Source organism: Equus quagga, chromosome 2, assembly GCF_021613505.1.
Source record: "Equus quagga isolate Etosha38 chromosome 2, UCLA_HA_Equagga_1.0, whole genome shotgun sequence".
Taxonomy (NCBI): Eukaryota; Metazoa; Chordata; class Mammalia; order Perissodactyla; family Equidae; genus Equus; species Equus quagga.
The window spans coordinates 147,683,413-147,707,335 of NC_060268.1; the positions used below are offsets into that span (position 1 = coordinate 147,683,413).

General features: G+C 40.7%; 1 protein-coding gene across 4 annotated transcripts in view; it reads left to right on the top strand.

The window, feature by feature from the left end:
- PCGF5 (polycomb group ring finger 5) overlaps positions 1-23,923 on the top strand; it is a 117,624-nt gene that overhangs the window by 45,161 nt on the left and 48,540 nt on the right. For 2 of the 4 annotated variants that reach the window (XM_046652667.1, XM_046652666.1), the window contains exon 2: positions 10,029-10,323. In XM_046652667.1, coding sequence (XP_046508623.1) covers positions 10,212-10,323 — 112 coding nt within the window. In that variant the 5' untranslated portion in view covers positions 10,029-10,211. Of the gene's footprint in view, positions 1-7,787; positions 8,050-10,028; positions 10,324-23,923 lie in introns of those variants that run through there. The other 2 variants (XM_046652668.1, XM_046652665.1) reach the window with 2 other exon arrangements.

Consider the following 23,923-nt stretch of genomic DNA (forward strand, 5'->3'; position numbering starts at 1 on the left):
TTTTGCTTCCAGTATTTTTGTACAAGAGAGCACAAATTAATACTCAGAAAGTAAATTTGTGGGCATTGGAATTAGAGGGTAGACAAAGGATGATAATTCAGGTCTCATTACCACTCCTGGTAGGATCAGAGCACACTTCTCTGGCGACTAGTTCAGAGTTTGCCCAATTCTGTGTCTCCCTGCCCTACACAGTGGTGCCCACGCACTGCCCACATCTTGCCCTTTCCACTTCCCTTTTTTGTGCTCCTTGCTCATCGTTTTTCTGTTTTCATAAAGTTATTCCAGACAGGGTAGAATATAATAGATTATGTTTTAGTTTACGAAATATGTCACATTTCAGTCCTGCCTGCCTAAGACTATACCCAGCTCACTCGATTGGAGTTTTCAATGTTCATAAAACTCTTTAGACTTCTGTGTACATCCTATTTCTTAAGTTCGTCTTGAGATGAGTAATTTAAGCCATGATTTTCATATTTTACTCATTTACCACTTAGAGAGTAACCTTATTTAAAAATTCTTGTAGGGGGAGGAAGGGCACCTGGTATGGAAGTTAGGTGACTAACTGTTGCCTCCGTGTACATCCTGAAAGCAAATAAATTGTACTAAGGCGTTTGTTCTATTTGTTTATCACCATGCCTTAAATTGTGTCCTATGTTTCATTGTTGTTTTGTCCAAAGAGCAGGGAAGGATAAAGATATGAAATTCTTAAAATTAGTTCAGCTAGCATTTGTTTGCTTACTGTGTTTGAAGTGCATTACTTGTATCATCTCATAGAATCCTCTTGAAAACTCCTATGAGACGTGTACTTTTTTTTTTTTTTTGAGGAAGATTAGCCCTGAGCTAACTGCTGCCAATCGTCTTCTTTTTTCTGAGGAAGACTGGCCCTGAGCTAGCATCCGTGCCCATCTTCCTCTACTTTATATGTGGGATGCCTGCCACAGCATGGCTTGCCAAGCGGTGCCATGTCCACACCCAGGATCTGAACCGGTGAACCCCAGGCCGCCGAAGCAGAACGTGCGCACTTAACCACTGCACCACTGGGCCGGCCCTGAGACATGCACTTTTATTATATCCATTTAGGTGATGAGAAAACTGAGACACAGAATAGTTATTTGCCCTAGGACACATAGCCAGTAAGAGGTTGTGCCAGAATTTGAACCTGGGCTGTCTTGACTACAAAGTCAGATTTCATTTATTTGCTTGTTCATTTGTTCATTCATTCATTCATTCAGCAAATACTTAATGGCAGCCTACTATGTTTTAGGCTTGATTCTAATGATAAAAGCCTTGCCCTCATGGAGCTTATGCTCTGCTACCCACTTTCTATGCAGCCGTCTTGTATTCTCATTAGTCATCTAATCTAAGATGCTTTGATGCTGGTGCTTTTTTTTGACTTCTTATCAAGAAGGTATCAAAGGAAGCTTTGATAACTGCCAGGAGGTTTTCCAGTCAACTAGAATAACCCCTTTCTAGAGTGAAGACAAAAACTATTTCTTTCTTCTTGAACTATCAAGGACAAGTTATCCCAGCTTCTGAGACTATTGTAGGGTTTATCATGCAGAAGATAGACAATTAAGAATGTCTGTCTTGGGGCTGGTCCCATGGCCGAGTGGTTAAGTTCGCACACTCTGCTTCGGTGGCCGAGGGTCTTGCCAGTTTGGATCCTGGGTGGGAACATGGCACTGCTCATCAAGCCATGCTGAGGCGGCGTCCCTCATAGCACAACCAGAGGCACTCTCAACTAGAATATACAGCTATGTACTGCGGGGCTTTGGGGAGGAGGAGGAGAAGAAGAAGAAGAAAAAAAAAAAAAGATTGGCAACAGATGTTAGCTCAGGTGACAATGTTAAAAAAAAAAAAAAGAATATCTATCTATATCTATCTTATAGCTAATGTCCTCCTGCTTTAATTTAGGCCAATTTTTGCTTAGCTTTTCTGCAAACCTGAACAAAAATGCATCAGTATCTTAGTCATTAAGTCTTTGAATAGTTGAAGACAATATGAACACACTAATTTGGCTTTTGTTTTCAAGAGTTGTTTTGTTTTTGTTTTTGGTCCAAGATGGAATTACAAAGTGAAGTATAAGAGAGAAGGTCATCTAAGTGGTTTGCCATCTCCTCTTTCAGATACGCTTTCCCTCCCCATGCTGGCTCCCCAGCCTCCCAGCCAGCAAAGCGTTATGGTTAATACCCTGCTAAAGTGTTAACTCATAACTTAAGCCTTGTGTCCTTCCTTGGCCTTTCTCCCTTCCTATGGACTAAGAAGTCTACTAATCCTGGCAAGCTGGGAACCCATAGCTCAAGAGATGGCTCATGAGGGCTTAATTATGACCCCACCTGAGGAATTTGCATTTTAATGGAAAACATTTCTGCTACCCGTTCACTCAAGGGGAGTGAATAAAGATTTCACCAACCACTTCTGCAACGTTGAACTAACCCAAATTATTAGACGTATGTGGGGAACTAGTTTTCTTTGTATGACTTTGAATTGCTTAGTAAAATATTTAGGTTTCTCCATCTTGTTTTTAAAAATTGGATGTGATGGCTATTGAGTTCAGGGGAAGGAGTGCTTTCTGATGGTTGTGTTCCTTACTGAATGCCGTGTCCTAGATCCATTGCCCTGCCCTGCCTGGAGTGTCTTATTCATTCTACAAACATTCTTAGGATATATCTTAGTATGAGGACCTCTGCTGGGTAGAACAGGATTACTAGGTACTATTCTGCTGGTAGTCCACAGAACTACTACTTATACCTTGTATTTTGACAGTCCTTTACAGTTTACAATTTAAAAAACATTTCTCACTTATCTCATTTAATCTTCTATGTGCTCATTATAACAACCCACAAGTATATAAAGAAAATCTTCCCTGTAGACCAGTGATTAAGATGATAATATTAACCTCAATTTTCATAGGAAGAAAATGAAGCCAAGGGAAGTCAAGTGACTTGTCCTGACTAAAAATCAGGTTCTCTTGACTCTGGGTCCAGCATCCTTCCTTCTACACCATAGCTACCTGTAAAATCAGGACATTTTCAATTCACGTGCCTAGTCTCCTCTGATATTGAATGTTTATGTCACTAAATTTCTATATTGCATTTCCTCCAATTGAATTTCTTATCTTTTTTTGGTAGCACATTTTTTTCTAACTTTTCTATAATCACTCCTAACATTAGAATCATCTATGTTCAGATTTGATGGAATATTCTTGAGTCATTTGTCTGTTTATGATCCTCAGGGATTTATTCTGACCTCCCAGAATAATAGTTGTGGTTCTTTAATGATGTTTTAAAATATCATAGCCCTGATAGTTGGAGTAAATCCAGGTTTTCCTTATAGTCTGCTCCTATTTTAGTTACATTCTCTGTTCTTGCAGTATAACTAGAATTTGTTCCAGCCAACTGTTGACACCACAGTAAAGAAACTACAGCTAGTTTTTTCTGCCTCTCAAAGGAGAAAAAATTTTTGTTGGTCTGTCTCTTTAGCATAATGTATTTAAAGCACCTTAAAACACTTACTTAGCTAGTTGCACAGTCTTTCACAGACTAACCTTGTCCCTATACCTAATGCTATTTGTCTGTATTCACTTTTAGTATATTGACTTAATTTCTCTCTTTTTTTCTGGCTTTCTCACTTATTTTTCATATCCATAGCTTTTGGTATTTTGCCTTGCTGTTTTTGTAACTGACACGAGTCTTAAGCATGTAGGACTAATTTCTTGACCACCCATAGTATGCCTTCCTTCAACGGGAGTTTTTGTCATTTGATCATGTTCCATTTAACATGTTATTAATAAATTTGGTGTATTGCTCCATCTTTTTTCTTGTGGATAAGTCTCTACTCCCTGGTGTGACTTTAATTAGTAGTCCTAGAGGACATGGATTATGCCTTAACACATCCTTTGTAAAGACCCCTCAAAGAAGAAACCAAAGAAAGAATACAGGGTATGTCTTAATGTGTGTGCAGATACTCGGCTTTTCAGTCAATATTTATTTGAGTGTTTACCATTTGCCGTCCACTCTGCTAGGGCTGCACAGTCAAGCGATGGATCCACTGGGCTTACACGCTAGTAGAAGGTTCAGACAAGTAAACCAGATAATCCAAGATGGTGTTATATGGGACTTGAGAGAATGAGTTATTATGTATGTATGTGGTATACGTGTATCCAGGAGGCTCCTCAGCAGCTTTGAGGTGTCTGGGAAGGTGGCCTTTGACATCATCTGATACCTAAAGGATAAATAAGGATTGGCCAGATTTAGCAAGGGTGGGGAAGGATAAGGGGATTGGGACAGGGTGCTCATTTGAAAGAAGACCTGTCTCTAGCTAGAGGGTAAAGAGGTTCATTATGGCTGCAACGTGTAGATCAAGGGAGGGGGATCCCGGATGTGCTTATTAAGTGTTTGGGCTTTCTCCTAAGAACAAGGGTTTTTTAAGCCAGGGAGCAGCATGATCAAATGTGTAGTTAGAAAGCGTCCTCTGGCTGTGCAGTGGGGAGTGGTTTGGCAGAGAAGAGCTATAGGGAGACTACTTAAGAGTTCAATGAAGTAATAGAGGGTAGAGATAATAGTGATCTGAAACCAGGGTAGGTTAAGTGGAAGGATTCAAGAGACAGTTAGCAGAGAGAGTCCTTGAGAATTATTGATTGCAGGGGAGGGGGCATTAAGAGATAAAGAGACATGGTCAGGGGTGATTGGAAGTCCTTCAGTTCTCTGTTCCCTTCCCACTCCTGCATCATTGATTTTAGGCAACCATAGATTTTTAGCTGTAGTATCCATGGCCATAAAATAAATACATTTGGGTCCAGTAGGACACTTTAAATTTTGATGTTTTCTGAAATCTCTGTAGGAAAACTTTTAGAATACAGAGGGTAGTTTTATGTTGGAGATACTCTATGTTAAAAGATTAAATAGCATATTTAGGCTATAAAATAATTTATGATAATGAAAAAGTCATTTAATATTTCAGGGAAATGGTAAAATATAACCCTATTTTTAAAATGTTATGCTATTAAACATCAATTCATTGATGCTACATTTATTAGGCAAGGAAGGAATGTCAACTTCCCAGTATGGAATTACCCATCCATTGCCCAGCCTTAACTGAAATAAAAATCTACATAAAATATAAAGTAATGAAAACATTTCTTAGGTATACACATAGCTCCAGGTAGTTCCATGGGTTATCAGGAGCTATTAATGGGTTTCCTGGAAGAATCTGGATCAATAATCAAATGAAACAAGTTACCGCTTTGGGCTTATCCTTTGCTAGGAAGTCACCAGTGGCCAGTTCACTTCTAATACCATCTAGGCAGTTATTTCCCTCCCTCCCTTCATCCATCCTTCTCTCCCTTTGTTCTTTTATTTTCTTTTAAGTTAATTTGTTTCTTACCAGAACTTCCTTAAATGCTTGGCTTGAGAATTCTCTTGAGAAGTGTAAAGAATATGGAACTGGCACCTTTGTTTTGGTCTTGACTCTGCCAAAAGAAGCTGAGATTACGAATTTGCTACTTCTCAGGATCTTGGTTTCTACAGCTATAAAATGAGAAAGCTGAAGCAGATTAGTCACAAGGGGACTACCAGCTCTGATTCTTCCATCTGCGTATTCTTTTTGCTGGACCTGTACATCCAGTTGCTTCCAGGCCTTTGTTTACTTGACGGTGCCACTGGTACTTGAGATTGGTTATCAGCGCCACCACCTCATATTGAAGCTTCTGTAGTTTGTTCCAGCCCCCACCATCAGAACCAAGGGACTGAGGGATAAGTTACTGGAAAGCAGTCCCAGGGGAGGAGGAGAGGCAGCTGCAAGTCCAATGTTTAAATGACCTACACGTAGCTCAGGAAACTTGCCCCTTTGTAGCATTTCCTTCTTGCCATTTCTTTTATTATTTTTTTAACCAGACAAATGTTTGAATTTTTTTGTTTTGTTCTGTTTTCCTTTTTGTGTGTGTGTATTTTCTTCTTGGAATGGGAAAGGTGGGGTGGTTGCTGAAGAGGGGAAAGGAGAAACAACCGAACATTTTACTACAAACTGTGTGCCTCCAGGGACACAAAGCACACATTTCCTTACAAAGGTAGTGATTCTCTCCCCCACCCGCAAGTCTGTCATCGCAGTTTCAGTTAGGACAACCCCACCTCCACATCTCTCTTTAGGTTCTGCTCTCTAGCACATTGGAAGCCCTCCCTGCATTGCTGATCTAAGTCCTCCGAACACCCGTGCCCACACTCACCTCCTCAGTGAATGCTGCTTGACCTCACTTGCTGGTGATTACCAATCAATCACATTGAAGCCCCCTAGACTTCATTGTTATTCTTTAAAAATATATTTAACATAGGTTCAGATGCAAAATCGGAAGATACCAAGTCATACTGTGTATGTCGTAGTATATACAGTAATATCTTCCCTTACATATTTTAAATACATTAGAAGTAGGGTGACTTTTCACATATTGATCTGTTTAGTCTCCGAGATGAAAGGTCTGAAGAGTAATCCTTCAGCTATAAAGTCATTTGACCTGACTTGTTTTCTGTGCTCATTGTGATTGCTGTGACTTATTGAAGTTGATCCCAGCTTTGAAATTGGCATGTATACTTTTTCAAAATGGTTCTTATAAGGACTATAAAAATGTGGTCATTGAAAGCTATTTCAGAAAATGTATTGCTCTTGCTATGATATTAAAAATGGTAATTTAAAAATTTTATGTCCACTCTGCATGTTTAATTATAAATTGGATATTTTTAAAAGCTATCTTGGTCTACTTCTTTGTGTGTTTTAAATTTGGAATGGATCTTTGAACAGCTGTACAGCTGCTGGACCAGTGGTCATTGGGTCCGTTGGTTTGCCATGAGAGCCATCACCACAGGCTGTCTCCCTGGTAGTAAGGAAGGTGTCTTGGTCAACTGGAGGTAAAACAAATACTTTGCATTAATCACTCCCCCCTTTACTGTCAGCTCCCTGACCATCACTGCTCAGACCATCACGGAAGCAAAGATGATGTAATTGTAACATCTTTTCCTCTTTATTATACACAAGATTGAAGCTGCCCTTTGCTAATTCTCTTTGGGATGTCCATTCTAACGTGTGTTTTATCGATGGAGACCACACTGCTTTGCCTGCTACCCTAGGATTACTGGATTGCAGTCTTCCAAGAAGCAAAGAATCAGGTCTAATTTATGTTTAGCAAAATAGTGGTTGTAGTAGAAATTTGTAAGTTTGTGGAATGCAGTAGAATAGGATTGAATGACTGTGAGGAATCCTTTAATGCATGCTTTTCAGCAATTCTTTTTGCAATGAATGTTCTCTTGTCCATCTCAAAGTCCACTAAAAGAGCACTGGGGGGTTTTGTTTGTTTTGTTTTGAACCTTGCAAACAGTGGTAACTCTTTACCTTTCCACTAACACCCCCACCCCGCTCCCTCTTGCTTACAGTTGTCAAATGTCATGATCTCTGGACCCACCCCACAGTAACAAGTTCGTTAGTGATTTTTAAATACGGTGCAAATCAAGGGATGTCCATCCCGCTGCGGCCCACATGGGACTGGCTTGGGGAAGACGCAGCCGAGTAGACAGTTTCTCAGGGTGACTCATTCTCAACACTGACCGTTGTTTTTACATCCGCCAGGGAAAATATACCAGACATTGTTATGATGAAAACAACCGAGAGAGGCTGGTGGTGAGAAGACCCGAGGTAGAATTTGGCCAGAGCTGCGCGTCGCCCGGGAGCTGCGGCGGCGGGGCGGGCGGGGCGTCGGCGGCACCTGTGAGGCGCGCGGGCGGCGGGCGTGGCCGGGGGCGTGGCCGGCGGCGGCGCCGGCGGTTGGAAGGGGGTGGAGTTGCCCTTGGAGGCGGCACCGGCCCTGGGCCCCGAGGCCCGCCGCGCCCTATCGGGCCCGAGCCGAGTGGCCCCGCGGAGCCGGCGCGCTCCCGCCTGCAGGGGGAGGGCGGACTGGGCGCGGGGACCGGCCAGGCCGCGGCGGGCGCTGTTTCTCTTTCACTTTCCTTCCCTCTGAGGCCGGCGCGCTGGCGGACGAGGAGCGGCGGCGGCCGCGGCCGCGGGGTAGGTCCTGGGCGGGCTCGGGAGCTGCCGAGTGGCCGGACTGCGGCCGCCCCCGCGCTCCCCGCCCGAGTTGGCGCCCGGGGCGAGGGGCACCTCCTGGCACCTGCCGCGGCCGGCGCCGCCGGGAGCCCGGGGAGCCCGCGGGGGCGGGGGCGGGCCGCAGTCTCTGGGCTTCGGAGCCGCGCTCTTCCCTCAGGGCGGCGGGCGGCGGGGGCCGGGGAGGCGGCGCGTCCTCCTCCGCGCAGCGCGGCGGCCCCAGCGGCGCGGCGGCCGGGCCCGGGCACCTGCCGGCGGGCGGGGCGGGCTTGCGTGGGACCGCCCAGGGCCTGCCGCCGGCTCCCGCCGGGGCGGCGGAAAAGTTCCCTTCTGGCCCGGCCCTGCAGGGACTTGCTTCCTTTAACTGTCTCGCTGACAGGGCTCTTGGGCTTACGGGCTGGACCCGCCCCCGGTCGGGCCGTGCATTTCCTCTTTGAGAGGACTTTCCCTTACTTCCCGGCAAACCTGTGGGAAAGGCAGGGCCGTGAATCCCAGTGTCGGGAAGGGGAAGCTGAGCCCCGGGCACGGATGTGCGGAGCCTGGCCAAGGGCTTCCAGCGCAGAGGCCGGACTCCAGAGCCCTGCCTGTCGGCTCTGCGCGCTCTCTTGCACCCTAGGCACGTTTTCCCGAGCGGATAGGATGCTTCCACGCAGAGCCTATTCCGTGCACATTGTCAGCGGCGGTGTGTCCAGGGAATGATGCCTTTGACCTTTCCGGTTGCTTTATGCTTGCCTGTGAGCTAACAGCTAGGACAGGAGGAAAGTTCCTGTTTATAGAATTAACTTAGGAAATCAATACCTTCTTTCGTGTTGTGTTTTCTAAGAGGACACATTTGTTGCAAGAAACTTTTTAAACTTTTTTTTTTTTTTAGTAATCTGTGTACAAGCCAATTATGCTAAACATTTTTGGGAAAAAATGACATTCAGTTTTTACTGTGTGCTAACTCTATGTATATTGTCTCATTTAATCCTCACCACTCTAGAAAACTGGCACTCTTATTTTCATTTTACAGTCAAAATAGCTGAGATTTAGGATAAGTAACATTGCCCAGGTTATATGTTTACCAAATGTGACTGGTTTCTCTCAAAGATTTTGCCATCCTCTAATGGAGGAGATAAAGAGTGAATGTAACTGTAAATCAAAATAAAGGGAAAATGTAATAGGAGAGAAGTAAGGGTCTAAAAGGGAGAGATTACACTGAGGATAATCAGCGTAGCTTTTTGTATGGAGAAGGGTTTTGAAGGATAGGTAGGATGTAGAGCCTGCAGAGTGGACTGTGGGAGAGAGTGATCCTTTCGGTTTGTCTGAAGAAAAGTGTGGAAGGGTGTGTTAGGGTCACCCTGTGAAGGGTCTCATATGACAAGCTAAGAAATATAAACACGTTTCTGTTGTAAAGAGGAGACACTGACATTCTTTGAGAAGAGGACTCAAATGTGATAGAATAAAATCAGCCTTGTAGAATATAAGGTGGGCTGCAGTTGGAGAGGTACTGTTGAGGTAGGGTGGCTGCGGATGGAATGGAAAAGGACGCGAACTTGATTGGACTACTCACTGGGTGTGGGGTACAAAGTGGAAATAGCGTTTTGATAGGGAAGATAATGACTTCAGTTCTGAATCGTTTAACTTGTATTGTCAGGAACTCCTAGTCAAGCAGATAGTTAAAGTGCATTACTGGAGAGGGAAGGAAATCAAAACTGACGGTAATAGCCTTGGGTGTCATTTGTACAGAGGTGATAGTTGAGGCCCCGGGATTGGGTGAATTTGTCATTATTCTGAATTAAATAATAACAGTTGTACAAATTAATGTTACGATGAGGGAAACTTTCTCTTCACCTGTTCACCCAGTTTGGAACATGTAACATTTGCTGCTAAGATAATGACAATACGGTATGAGGAATTTGACACCTTTTTCTCTCATCTTTTTAAAATTTTTGTGGAGACAGATATGGAAAAGCAGAACCACCAAAAGGAGTGATGACCAGTGATCTCATGATAAATCTGGATGTCAGTTCTCATGCCTCAGGACATCCAGTCGGGAACTCCACACCAGCTCCTGGCATCAGACTTTCATCTACTTAATACCCCTCTTTGCCTGTACTACTAAAGCCAGTCATAGCTGACCACGAATGGCTACCCAAAGGAAACACTTGGTGAAAGATTTCAATCCTTACATCACCTGCTATATCTGTAAAGGGTATCTGATCAAGCCAACTACAGTGACCGAATGCCTCCATACCTGTAAGTATCCTTTTATGTCATCTATCCATCCAAAGTCATCAGTTGCGTGTTCTCTTTTAAAACCACACATTTTCTTTTTATCTAGATTTTAACTTTTAAAGCAATGAGTATTCTAAGAATTAACTTTGAATTTATTTTCAGGATTGAATATATTTGTCATTAGGATACCTGTGACATGAAATTTTTCTTGTGTTATTTAAATCTTAATAGGTGACTTTCATCTGATTTTAAAATGTTCTAAAAAAATCGTAAGCATATTATTGGTTATAGTTTTTTAATTAAGATGTGCATACTTTAATTCTTTGCTTTTTTTTTAAACCACTTTATTGAGGTATGGTTGAAATACAAAAAGCTATACATATTTAATGTATGCAGCTTGATGAGTTTAGAGATAAACGTATGCCCGTGCAACCATTACTGCATCTATGCCATAAACCTGTCCATCACCTCCAAAAGTTTCCTCCCCCTCTTATTATTACTTTTGTGATAAAAACACTTAACGTAAAATCTACCCTCTTAGCAAAGTTTAAGTATACAACACAGTATTATTAAATATAGGTGCTATGCTGTACAGATCTCTAGGACTTACTCATCTGGTATAACTGAAACTTTGTACCCTTTGACTAATAACCACCAGCCTCAACATCACCCGGGAACTTGTTAGAAATGCAGGTTATCAGGCCCCAACCCAGAATTACTGAATCAGAAACTCTGGGAGTAGGCCCAGCAGTCTGTATTTAACAAGCTCGCCAGGTGATTCTGAAGCACTCTCACATTTGAGAAGCACTGTTTTATTAATATGGTCAAAACTGTGGAACTCCCGACAACTTTCTTTCTCACCTGTCCCATCAGTAGAGGAAGAAACATTTTTATAGCCACTTACGCCAGGATTTCATACCTTTTGTGTTTCTGCCAGTATGAATTTATATTCTTACTTCAATGAAAATAATTCCAGTGAGTTCTAGTCTAATGCCTATTTTGTGCACCAAAGTAGATACTTTACATATCTGCATTTTAGCTTTACAGTAACCTTGAAGCAGTTTGGAGTGGATGAGGGGAGAGAGGGAGAGGGTATAGAGATGATCTTCATTTTGTGGGTGTGGAAACTAAGAGTTAAGTAACTTTCCCAGTCTCACAGCTAGTGAGTGGTGGAATGGACCTGGATTCAACTCCCAAACCCATGCTCTTTCTAAGGTAACATGGTGCTTTTTTTTTTTAATCCCTCCCTTTTAGCTCTTCTCCCTCTGCTGAAGTGACATAATATTATACCATTAGTTTCAAACAGGGGTACAAGACAGAATGACCTGGAAATGGTTAAAATGGCAAATTTTATGTTATGTAGATTTGACCACAATAAAAAAGAATAGAATCATCTAGAAAGCTGTTTAAACATACTCATGCTCAGAAACTCTACCTGGAGAGTTTCAGTGTATGTTGTGGTGAGGTCTGGGCATGTGTTTTTTGGAAAACCCCTCCAAATGATGCTGATATTTATTCCTTTTGGGTATTACTGGCCCATGCAATTCAGTTAGCAATGAACTATTAACTGTTCTTGAAATAGTAATTTATTGTTGCTCTGTGTCATTATTTAACTTGAACAATATTCAGTTAAATAGCATCGAATAGATATTTATTGAATACGTGCTGTGTACCAGGCACTGTTCTAGGCACAGAGGCTGCAGCAGTGAACAAGATAGTCAAAACTCTGCTCTCAAGAAGTTTACATTCTAGTAGGGGAAACTAGTAATAAATATGTGCCACGTTAGATAGTGTTAAATGCTATGAAGAGGAACAAAGAAGGATTGTAGATAGGAGAGATTGGGTTATTTTATAGAGTGTCAGGGTCCGCCTCTTTGCTACCAAGACGTTTGAACAGAAACCTGAAGGGACTGACTTCTGTGGATATAAGAGAAGAACATTCTAGACAGAAAGAAAAGCAAGTCCAAGGCTTGGGGTGGGAATGTCCTTAGCAGGTTCAAGGAACAGCAAATCAGTTAGAAGGCGCTGGCTGAAGGTCAGCTGAAAGGTTATCCGGCCAGGGTAATGAGGTGTGAGATGGAGGTGGGCCGAGTGATTAGATCATGGATGTACTTTGCAGGAGCCAATGGGATGTGACTGCTCTAGAGTGGGATCTTTATCTTATACTTCTGTGTTTCACTCTACACCAAGCATGGTACTTGGACATGGTCCACAGTGTGTTTTGTTTCTTCCAACAGTTGTGCATTGTTTTTATCTTTGGATTTCTCCAGCAAAAACTGCCAACGTTGTTTTGAAAGATGAGAAGAAAGCACAAATTCTCCAATTTCTACCTATATAATACAGATTTTATATCTGTTCTTCTATGAGAAAATTTTCTTTGGGGTATAATGAAATCCCAATTTAAATTTCACTTTTTTAGAGTAAAAACAAAGATTCTAGAAGTATGAATGATCGTTTTATAAGATAGGGTTATGTTTATGTTTGCAACAGCAATTTAAGGTCTAAAGGGGTAAAGTGACAGCTTAACTGCACAAGTCATTCTATCCTGAAAAATCCCATGGTGGTCATCAAGCCCCATTACTGAGAGAGACTGAACATGGCAGAAGTATGATTAAAAGACAGTGGTAAATCACAAATGTGGTCTTTATCATCAACAGCGAACATAGAACAGTAGAGTAAATGATAGAGTCAGATGCTCAATCTCATGTCTGAGGAGACTTGAGGACTCTGTTATGCTAATCTTGATACTTTCCGGTCCTTGGATTTCTGTGTATTTTTTTGGTTGTATTTATATTGGGGCTTAGAGGCAAAAACTATCCCACTTGTAAAATGTCCTGTTATTTGTTACAATCAGATAAATAGTACCGCAAAACAGTGTTCCTGAATCATTTTTGGGTCTTTGTTGTTACCTGGTTTTCTTATGTATAATGTGGGACAGATAACAGTGGTGCTGTAATTTGGGATCAGTATAGAAAATAGAAAAGTCAGATGGCCAAATGGGACAGGAGGAAAGTGAGAATTGTCATGTGACGCTGTGGTACCCTATAATATTTTTTATCTTAGGCATGTAAAAATAATACCTAATTAAAATAACTTTATGCAAAGACTACAATTTTATGATACCATAAGGAAAGAAGGAGTAAACAGGGGCCAGCCCCGTGGCCGAGTGGTTAAGTTTGCATGCTCTGCTTGAGCTGCCCAGGGTTTTGCTGGTTCGGATCCTGGGCGTGGACATGGCACCACTCGTCAGGCCACGCTGAGGCAGCATCCCACATGCCACAACTGGAAGGACCCAGAACTGAAAACATATATACATATACAACTGTGTACTGGGGGAATTTGGGGAGAAAAAGCAGGAAAAAAAAAGATTGGCAACAGTTGTTAGCTCAGGTGCCAATCTTTAAAAAAGAGAAAAAGAATGGGTAAATAATAGTTCTCATTATGAAAACTCATAATAAAATACACAGATTTTGGTCTTGCTGTTCAAGTTTGAAATATATAAATGGAGCTTTATTATTGGTGAGCAAAACCAGACTTGGAATCTACCCTTCTGGACTGTCTGGTCAATGGAAGAAGGAGTAATCAAGTTATGAAATGTACAAAATAAATTTGGATGCCTATAGGTGTGATGGAAATAATGAAACAGAATGATATAGTGGCAGATATGTGTCAGGATATTGTAGTAGAATGGAATGCAAGAGAAGGAATTAGAGTATTTTCTGAAACTCCTAAAGCCATAAGCCCTAGGCCTTCTCAGGTGGGACATTAGCACCTGGGCCTGGCTGCCGTGGAGGTGCATTGGGGTGGGAGGTAGGGAACATGAGTGACTCTTCCCACTTTGACAGAGGTAAATGAAGTTATTTTACTCTTCTTTCAAAATACTCTGCAAAACACATTTCAACTCTTTCTCTCTCCTCCTCAAATCAGATAGATTGTTGCTCTTCCATTCTCCTGTTGAGAAATTCTGGAGCTAACACAGCCTGGCTTCCCTGTGAATGTAGAAATAAGGGCCAAAAGGACCAGCAGGACGGCTGACTGCGGTAGCATTTAATGTTCTTAGCACTCTAGCTATGTGGGAGAAAGAGAAAGGGGGAAGCCAGTCAGGTGGGAGAGAGAGGCAAACTATGTCCCGGGCTCCTGGCAAGGAGTTGCAAAAAAAAAAAAAAAACTTATAAAAGCCCCATCTTTAAGGAGGCTCATATCTTACCTTCTAACACCACTTCCCTTCAGTAGGCCAAGGACATTTGTTAAAAAGATAAAATTTTAAAATGAAGTAAAAATTTGAAACACAAATGAGTTTTAGCTTTACACGGTCACTTAATGCTAGATAAACCAAATTCATGTTAACCATGGTAAGATGTCTATGAGATAATTTTAATAACCCAGCAAACCTCAGGAAATAAACATCTTCACACAAATAATTACTGAATTCTTTAAAATAAATAAGTAGATGTCAGGCACTTCACTAGCCACTGGGGTAGAGTGGTAAAAAAGATAAACTTTGAGGACCGGGCGCCTGGTGGAACAGCGGTAAAGTGAATACGTTCCGCTTTGGCGGCCCGGGGTTCGCCGGTTCAGATCCCGCGTGCAGACGTTGTACCACTTGGCAAGCCATGCCGTGGTAGGCGTCCCACATATAAAGTAGAGGAAGATGGGCACGGATGTTAGCTCAGGGCCAGCCTTCCTCAGCAAAAAGAGGAGGATTTGCAGCAGATGTTAGCTCAGGGCTAATCTTCCTCAAAAAAAAAAAAAGATAAATTTTGAGCTTAAACTCTATCAGGCAAAACTTCTCATAAGCCAGGAAGAACTTTCTCCATGGGTATTTGGATCTATCTTTTTTCTTTCCTGTGTGAACTCATCTACTCTGAGACTTCAACTACCTGTGCTGATGCCTCCCAGATCTTTATTTCTTCTGTCTTCGGAATCCTACTGGATGTCCACTTGCATGTTCTAAATCCACCTGGAACTCAGCGTATCCAAAAATGAATGAGTGGGATGTCCAGGCAAAAAATATACTCCATACTTGCCTCTCTTTGCCTTCACTAACAAAACAGGGACAAACTCCTGTCTAGTCTCTCTCTTTAATCTCTCTCAAATCTGTCCCTTCACTTCCATCCCCCTGTGACTCTTCTTGTTCAGGTCCTTATTACTTCTCACTGAAGTCACTGCAGCCCACTTCTAACCTGTGTCAGAGTGATGATCATTTAAAACAGCTTACTGTCTTCATCAGTCACTCTCAGCCTACCCAAAATTTCCTACAGATACCCTACTGCCCTCAGGATAAATTAAAGCTACTTACCTGTAACCATTTTCTGCCTACCTCTTCTTCCCCTGCCACCAAACACACACATACACATGCACATACTTGATTCAGTGCTTGCTCTGCTTGGAATGCACTTCCCCTGTATGCCTGCCTAGCAGTTACCCATCCTTTAAAACTCATCTCCTCTGAGATATGCCACACACCTGCTACCACAGACAGATTTGCATTAAGTGTATCCTTAGTACCTGGTGCTTGAGTGCTCACTAAAAGCTTAAATGAATAAATAAATGGCTAATCAATTGATTATTTTATTGTGTGTTTTTCCTTTTAAAGATTCAAATGCATGTAGGCAGTTTAGGTTAGGAATTATGAATTTTGAAGAACTGTCTTCTAGAATATAGGTGGGAGCCTTGTGAGTCTTAGGGAGGGAGGCACTGGATTGAGGACTAGAGATTGGCGGTTGGAGATTAAAGGATGTTCTGTCTCTTGTACCAGGTCCTGAGAAACTTTTTGAGGTTGCTTGTAGAGTATTTCCTGGTGGTTGTATAGGTTGGTGACTGAAAATGAAAGATTTTTCACTTAAACTAAGAACAAAAGAGCTTTGTTCCAGCAGCTGAAATGTGAAGAATACAATGCATTAGTTCTTAACTCTTTGTGGTTAGGTTCCCCTTTAAGAATCTAATGAGTCCTTCCTCAGAAAAAAGGGAAGGTTATAGACATGGAAATCTGTGGTACAGGAAGGGGAAGCTTTCTTCTTTCTGCCCTTGCAGAGATTATGGCAGTAATCCTTTAGCTGAGAATGAATTCTTTGGAAAAACACATGGTTGTACTTAGTTTTTAACTTATGCAAAGAAGAAGGGTTAATTGTTAATCAAATATAGTTGATGTGACAGTTAAGGGAGTTGGTGACTTTATGTGGTAATCTGTAAGAGTGAGGGAATAACTTAATCATAAGATGGTAACATTTAAGTACCAGCCATTTATTGTTTCTGAACAAGTGTCATAAGTACACAAGTATCTAAGCTACAGAGAGCTCTTGATACATTGGTACTCAATGTTTGCAAATCTTATGCTACATACACTTGCAATTCAAAGTGCGGTCTCCAGACCAGCAGCATCACCTGGGAACTTGTTAGAAGTGCAAATTCTTGGGCCTTACTGTTACCTACTGACTCAGAGTCTCTGGGGAGGAGTCCAGGAGTCTGTAATAACAAGCTCTTCAGGTGATTCTGTGGTGCACTCAAGTTTGAGAAGCACTGCTCTGGACCAGACATTTATAATACTGGCATCTCTTGAACTAGACAGTTTGTACTTTTAATCATATAGTAATTAAAGTAAATGCTAATACAAGATTAAAGTAATAGTTGTTATTTATTGAATGTTTGTCGTATTTGTGGTCGTGAGCTTTACAGTCATTGTCTTATTTAATCTTCTCAAAACCCTTCTAGTTAGGTGGTCTTATTTAACCGTTCGGCAAATATTTATTAGCACTTGCGTTGTGCCAGTCGTTGTTCTGGCCAGTGGGAACACAGCAATAAACAAGGCAGGCATAGTGTTTGCCCTCCTAGAACTTATGTTCTAATAGGACAAACAGACAGTTAGCAAGTACATGATGTAAGTTCAGATGCTCTGTATAACAAATGCTATGAGGAAAAATAAAACAGGAAGGTTTTTCTTGGGAGTTACCATGTGAGCAGAGACCAAAAGTATAAGAAGGAGCAAGCTATGAGAAGGTATGAGGGCAAAGTATTTCCGATTCTTATTCCAGTGTTTTTCACAGAGACAAGACTCAGCAAGGTTAAGTAACACAGCTAATAAGTGCTAGAGCCAGGTTCTGAATCCTGGATCTCTTACTTGGGGGCATCTTCATACTAAATTATGACATTTCCTTAATTTTACTTTTTCTTCTTTCTGCTTGGCTATATTTTCTAAAATTTCTTTAAGTAATGTGAATTAAAAAATGTATATATAATAAGCCTCTTCTAACTATGTTTTCGTGATTATATACCTGTCATTATGTACCAAATCAGAATCTGAATTTATTATTAATTCTGAATAAATAGCCATTATAATGAAGGAAAGATATAAAGTGAACTTTTCAATAATGTATTCTTTATAAAATTTGATTTTTAGAGTCAAGACTTGTTTTTAGAATAAAAATCAAAGGCCTAAATAGAAATTATATTTAAAGTCTCAGTAGGTGCAAATATAATGTTTTAGGGTTGTGCTGGAAAAGAGGTCATTGGTATACTGATGTTAGATGTTTCAAACAGTATTTTAGCAGAAACTAGTCAATCATGAAAGTGAGTATAGTGTTCATTTTGATGATTCTTTCTAAATGAGAAAGAATAATTATAGGTCTTAAACAACCCAGGTGTCATCTGTTATTGGTAATAATGTTAAAGAAGAATTATATTAGATGTATAGTCCTTTTAGCTTTTGAAACTATGCATTAGACAGTAAAGAATGTTTAAACAGTTGAGCAAAGTGTCATAGTGGACACTAAAAGACAAAACTAGGGGATAAATTAAAAATGAAATTGTCTTCTCTATTGGCTTCTGAGAATAAATCATATCTAGGTCAGAATGGGTTGGAACTGACACCAAAGATGGATTGAGAAAAAATATATAACCTAAAATACAAAAGTATGTAGGATTAGAGATCATGGTTGGTGTACAGGTATGTTTACGAGTCTAGCACAAAGGTGGAGTATAAACGTGAACAAGTACAGTCCAACCTTGTAGAAAAGCTAAAAGATAATTTCCTTAGGGATACATTGAAGACTTGTCATAACTGCTGATGTTTTATAACTTAGTGGTTTTTACCAGACTACTATGTTGTATCAAAAATTTAAAAACCAGTGAACAAAGCTATGTTCTTTCAGAATGCTCAGCCACTGACATTTCTTTATTCAGTTAACAGAAAATGATCATTGTATTTTAGAAAACTGAAGTAGATTTAAATTTATATTGAGTTAGCTGATTTTAATTGTCAAAAAAACTACTAGTAAACTCAGGATCTCTTGCCTTGTTTTAGTCAAAACTGTAGACTGATTTCTGGCTTGACTATAATATTACACTTATAGGTCCTAGAGTCTTGGCTCTGTTTACTATTCCTAACCCTTGTGTCCTCATTTATTCCACAAATATTTACTGAGCACCTCCTCCTCCAGGTAGTATTCTGGGCACGTGGGACACATCAGACAGCACAGTAAGCAGTAAGTAAATCATAGTGTATATTAGAAGGTAATAAATGCTATAGAAAAAGGGCAAGTCAAGCTGGGTAAGGAGAATTGAGCAGTCAGTGAGACGGTGTTATAATTTAAGCTTGTGTTCAGCGTGGACCTCATTAACTCATTAAGAAGGTGACATTTGTACAGACTTAAGATCATAAAGGAGTTAGCCATTCAGATATCTGCGGGAAGAGTATTTCAGGTGGAGGGAATAGCAACAGCAAAGGCTCTAAGGCAGGAGTGTGCCCGACATATTGAGAAGGGGTCAGGAGGCCAGTGTGGCTGGACAGCAGTGAGTGGAGGAGAGTTCAGAGAGATAATTGGGGTGGACATGGGCCACGGGTGCAGTGCACAGTTCTTGTATGGCCATTTTAAGGATTTTGGCTTTTACTCTGAGAGAAATGAAGACCCATTTCAGGCAGAGTTTTGAGCAGAGGCGTGACATGATCTGATTTATGTTTAAAAGCATCACTCAGACTACTGTTGAAAATAGATCTGTTAGGAAGCTATTGCAATAATCCAGGCAAGGGATGGGGATGGCTTGCACCAAGGTGTTGGTGGTGCTGGTAAAAGTGGTCAGATTCTGGTTATATTTCGAAGGTAGAGACACATTTGCTAATGAACTGTATGTGGATCATAAAAGAAAAAGGAGTCAAGGATATTTTCAAGATTTTTGATGTAAGAAACTCAAAAGATTAAAGATGTCATCAAATCTTATAGGAAAGGCTGAGGGTGAACGATCAAAAGGTTATTTTTTGGAAATTGAATGTAAGCTATGAGACATTCAAATGGAGATGACCAGTTGGGAGTTGGATATATGAGTCTGGAGATTCAGCACAGAGATCATATTTAAACAATGAGAGCACCAAGGGAATGGGTGTAGCTAGAGAAGAGGACCAAGGACTGAGCTCTGGGGTGCTGAGAAGGAGGAGTCATTGAGATAGGAGGAAAACAGAAAGTGTGGGATCCTGGGAGGCAAAGTAAACACAGAATGTCAAGGAGGAGGAGGGATAAGCTGAGTCAAATGTATTGAGTAAATTGAGACTGAGAATAGATCACTAGCCTTAGCAACACAAAGGTCACAGATAATCTTGTCAAGGAGTTTCAGTGGAGTGGTAAGGAATGAAAGTCTGGATAGGTGTGAAAGGATGGAAGTTTTTTAATTTCCTGGTTTTGGTAATTGTACCATGATTATGTAAATATTTCACCTTAATGAAGGTAAAGAAAGGGTGAAAAAAGAATGGGAAGAGAGGAATTGGAGAGAGTGAGTATAGGTAGCTCTGAAATGGAGTGGTAGCTGACAGGGGAAGTAGAGTCAACAGAAGTTTTTGTTTTTTTTTTTTTAAAGATGGGGAAATAGTATGTTTGAAGTTGATGGGAATCTTCAGTAGACAGGAAAAGACGTACATGGGTGAAAGGGGAGAAGTACTGGAGCAGGGTTCTTAGGGCACCGGGTGGGGGTGCAGTGCAGGAAGCAGAGATTGGCTTTAGATAGGTACATGAAAGTTCTGGAGACAGGCAGGAGCACAAAGCCTGGATGCTAGTGAGTGAGTGGGTGTGGTGGTATGAATTCTCTTTGTTTCAGTTTTTTTCCCCCTTTTTTCAGTAAAATAGGAAGCAGATCATCAGTGAAGAGTGAGCTTGGGGGGGGGATATGTTGAGGGTTTGAGAAGACAGGAGAAGGCATGAAGTATTGGTGAGGAGCATAATGGACAGGGTGGTAAGTATGACTAGCAGATGAAGGACCCCTTTGAAGTTTATGGTCTTAAATTTAAGGTGAGAGCCCAATCAGCATGGGTGCATGTTTTTCTCCCAGTGTTCAGCTGTAATTTTGTAGAAGAAGAGTATGTAGAGAATTTGATTCAGCCAGGTTTAATGGTTTAAGTATGACAAAAGAAGAGAGAGGGAAAGGAGTTGAAGTAGAGAAGGGGAGAGCTATCAAGAGTATGTGTAAATGATTATTCTGATTGATCATGGAGTTTATATTGATAATGAGAGGAATGAGGGCATCGCTCTGCTCACTGGGCTACCAGACTCCTCCCTGACCTTGCAGTCCCACTTGACTCCGTAAGCCTTTCCAGCCTCCCTGGACCTTTTGGTCTCCTGGCCTGCTTGGTCTGAGATCCCCCTACCATGCTTAAATCCCAGGACTCTGTCCTAACCCGGTCAACAAGCTCTGCTTTGCTGCCTGTTCCTTTGTCCTGACACAACGAAAATAGAGCATTTTTTACTCAGTATAAAGTAGCGCTATCCTTAGTGTTCTCCATGAAATTGCAGCTCATGTAGGCCTTTGAAAGAAATGTGCCACGTATAACATAAGAGAAATAAGGATGTTCATTAGTTCTTTGTATAAGGTAAAACAGAGAGATACTGTCTTATATAAGCAAATTACAGCTATCCTGGAAAATTTTTTTTAAAATAATGTCATTTTCACTCGTAAGAATATGTATCAAAAGCAGGAAACTGATGCCTCTTGTCTTTGTAGATGACCACAGTTTACTTGTAAACCGTTAGCAGATAATAGATAAATTTTCAAAGGCAAACTGTATCAAATGAATGTTATCAAGAAAGGCCCATAAAGACAGTGAAGTATGTAAGGAAGGAAGAAAAAACATGCTTCTGTGTTTACAGATAAAACCAACACATGCAGAGGATTTTAACAAAGGAATTCAGCATTTGATCACATATGATAAACAGAGCCTTACTCATGAATGACAACTCCAAGGACATGGGGGAAAGACTATTATTGTTTTATTTCAGTGATAGCAGAATTAGTGCTTGAGAAATTTGTGTTGATGACTTTGTGTCATCAAAGCTGAGAAGCTACCTCTGTATGATACATAAGAGATGTGAGTGTGCCATACACCCAAGATAACAACAACAAATGGTCTTTGTACCTTTTTTGAAGAACCCCCCCCCCCCCCCAAGAACTTAAAAATAAGGCAGTAGGATAGCCATTTAACAGTTAAACTAGGAATCACCATATAACAGTGCTTCAGAGCAGGTATATGCAAAATGATCAGGAAGAGACAGAAGAAGGTAGCCTCAGACCAGTGGGGTTTTGCTGGAATTGTATTAAACATATAAAGTTAAGGAAGGAATGTATAATGGAGAAGTGTTGGTCAATCTTGGACCCTCCACCCCATAAAAAGAAGTATCGTCCATACAAGATAGGCAGTTCCCATTTAGGTGAAGCAATGTATCATAAATATCATACTTGAGTTGCAACACTATCTCTAGAGTGGCCATGGCTGCAGTGGATTAATACCAATACATGATAGATATTTCAGATTCCATTAGCAAGATGATCCATTATTTCAGATGGATTCATCAAATTAATTATAGTCTGATGCCATTCAATATTCCATTACTGATTCTCCTTGTTATGATTTTATGCTCATCCCAGTGATCTGATTTATAGTCATAGCCCACATTTACTGAATATTTACAAATTAGCAGACACTCGTTTACACATTTTCCATGTATTATCTCATTTAATCCTCACAAGAACCCTGTAAGATAGATACCTGTGTACATGGACACAAAGTAAGTAATTAGCCTGATGGCAGAACTGGGATTCAGATCCAGGCAGTCAGCCTCAAGGTTACCTTTTATCTAGAATAGCTTGCTGTACTACGTTGGCTTCTCATATAAATCTGTGTTATTGGGGGAGAGTGCGTTAATCACGTATTCTTTGAGTTGTTTTGTGCTCTGACAGTGGTTTCCTAATGGTGAATAATAAAGTGACTTCTGATTATGATTTGGCAAAGGACCAAATCCTCGAATGAAGCAACCTAACAGAGGTACCAGCCAGTAAGGATTTTGTGGCCGGCTCCTGGCCTCCCTTAGACAGGATTTCCCAGTTATCTTTTGGCTGCCTTAGTGACAGAACTTTGCAAAGTTAGAGTCCTGATGCTAATCTTGCAGAGATTGTTCTGGGATGGGGCCCACGAATCTTTTCTTTAAAAAAACCTCATTGGTGATTGTGGTGCCCATCTAAATTTGAGAACCACTGCTTTAGATGACACAATGACTATTTCTCTATTAATTTGTACAACATCCTAGTTCAAATCTAAGAAATAGTAAAAGGAAGGATTTCACTTGGTAGACTTTAGGCAGAAGTTTAATGATGTTTGTGATGAGCTGAATATAAAGATCAATTAAAAATATGAAATCTTGATGCCAAGAACCAAATGTTATTGACTTTAAAATATTTTGCTTAGTGGTTTAGATTTTAAGCCTGGAGCTGCACAGCCTGGAGATGGATGCCATCTCTGCTGCACAGCTGGGCAACCGTGGGTAGTCTGCTCAGGCTCTCCAAGACTGTGTTCCTCATTCTCCAAAGGGGGATGGTAACAGTCCATACTATAACCTATGCAGAGCCCTGAGTCCAGAGCCTGAAACTTGGTTGGTTCTCAGTAAATGTTAGCACTTGTTGCTATTTAAGTGTTTTTCCAACGGGATATCTTTGGTGAGCCTAACTCCCTTTCTGACCTAAGTGTTTCTTGTGGCTACAGCATCTGTCTGTAGAGTGGCTGGTGAGAATGAGGACTCTAGTTGGTCTCCATATAGTCTTAACTGCAGATTGGGACGTTTTTAACATTATTGTTGGACAGTCCAGTTAACCAGTACAGCAGTTAAGCAATTAGAGAGCTTGGCAGTAAATCTTTAAGATATTTTTAAAATGTATTTTACAGCTACTATAAACCAAATTATAAACAGAGAATCAAAGATTAGTTTTGTAATGATAAGTTTTTTAAGCATCTAAGGGAAAGCAAATCCTCATTTTACTCTTTTCAGTTTCACTGAACTTCTGGCCTAGATTTCCTCAGGTTCTAATTGGTATAAGGTTTTGCTTTATTTAACAGCTTGTAAAAACCACGTGGGAGATGTATTTTCTGGAGGTTTTTGTTGTTATGGAATAAATAAGTTACTTTTTTAAAAGGGCTATTTTGTGCAAAATATTCGTTTTAAAAGGAGATCTAACTCTTCAAGTAGATATATTTAAGGCTTCCAAAATAAAGGGTAAGACATTCTTTTTCTCTATATATTGTAGAGCTATAGAAATAAAATTAGAAGAAAATGTATCATATAGGCACATTGTTTAAGAAAATACACTCTGGATT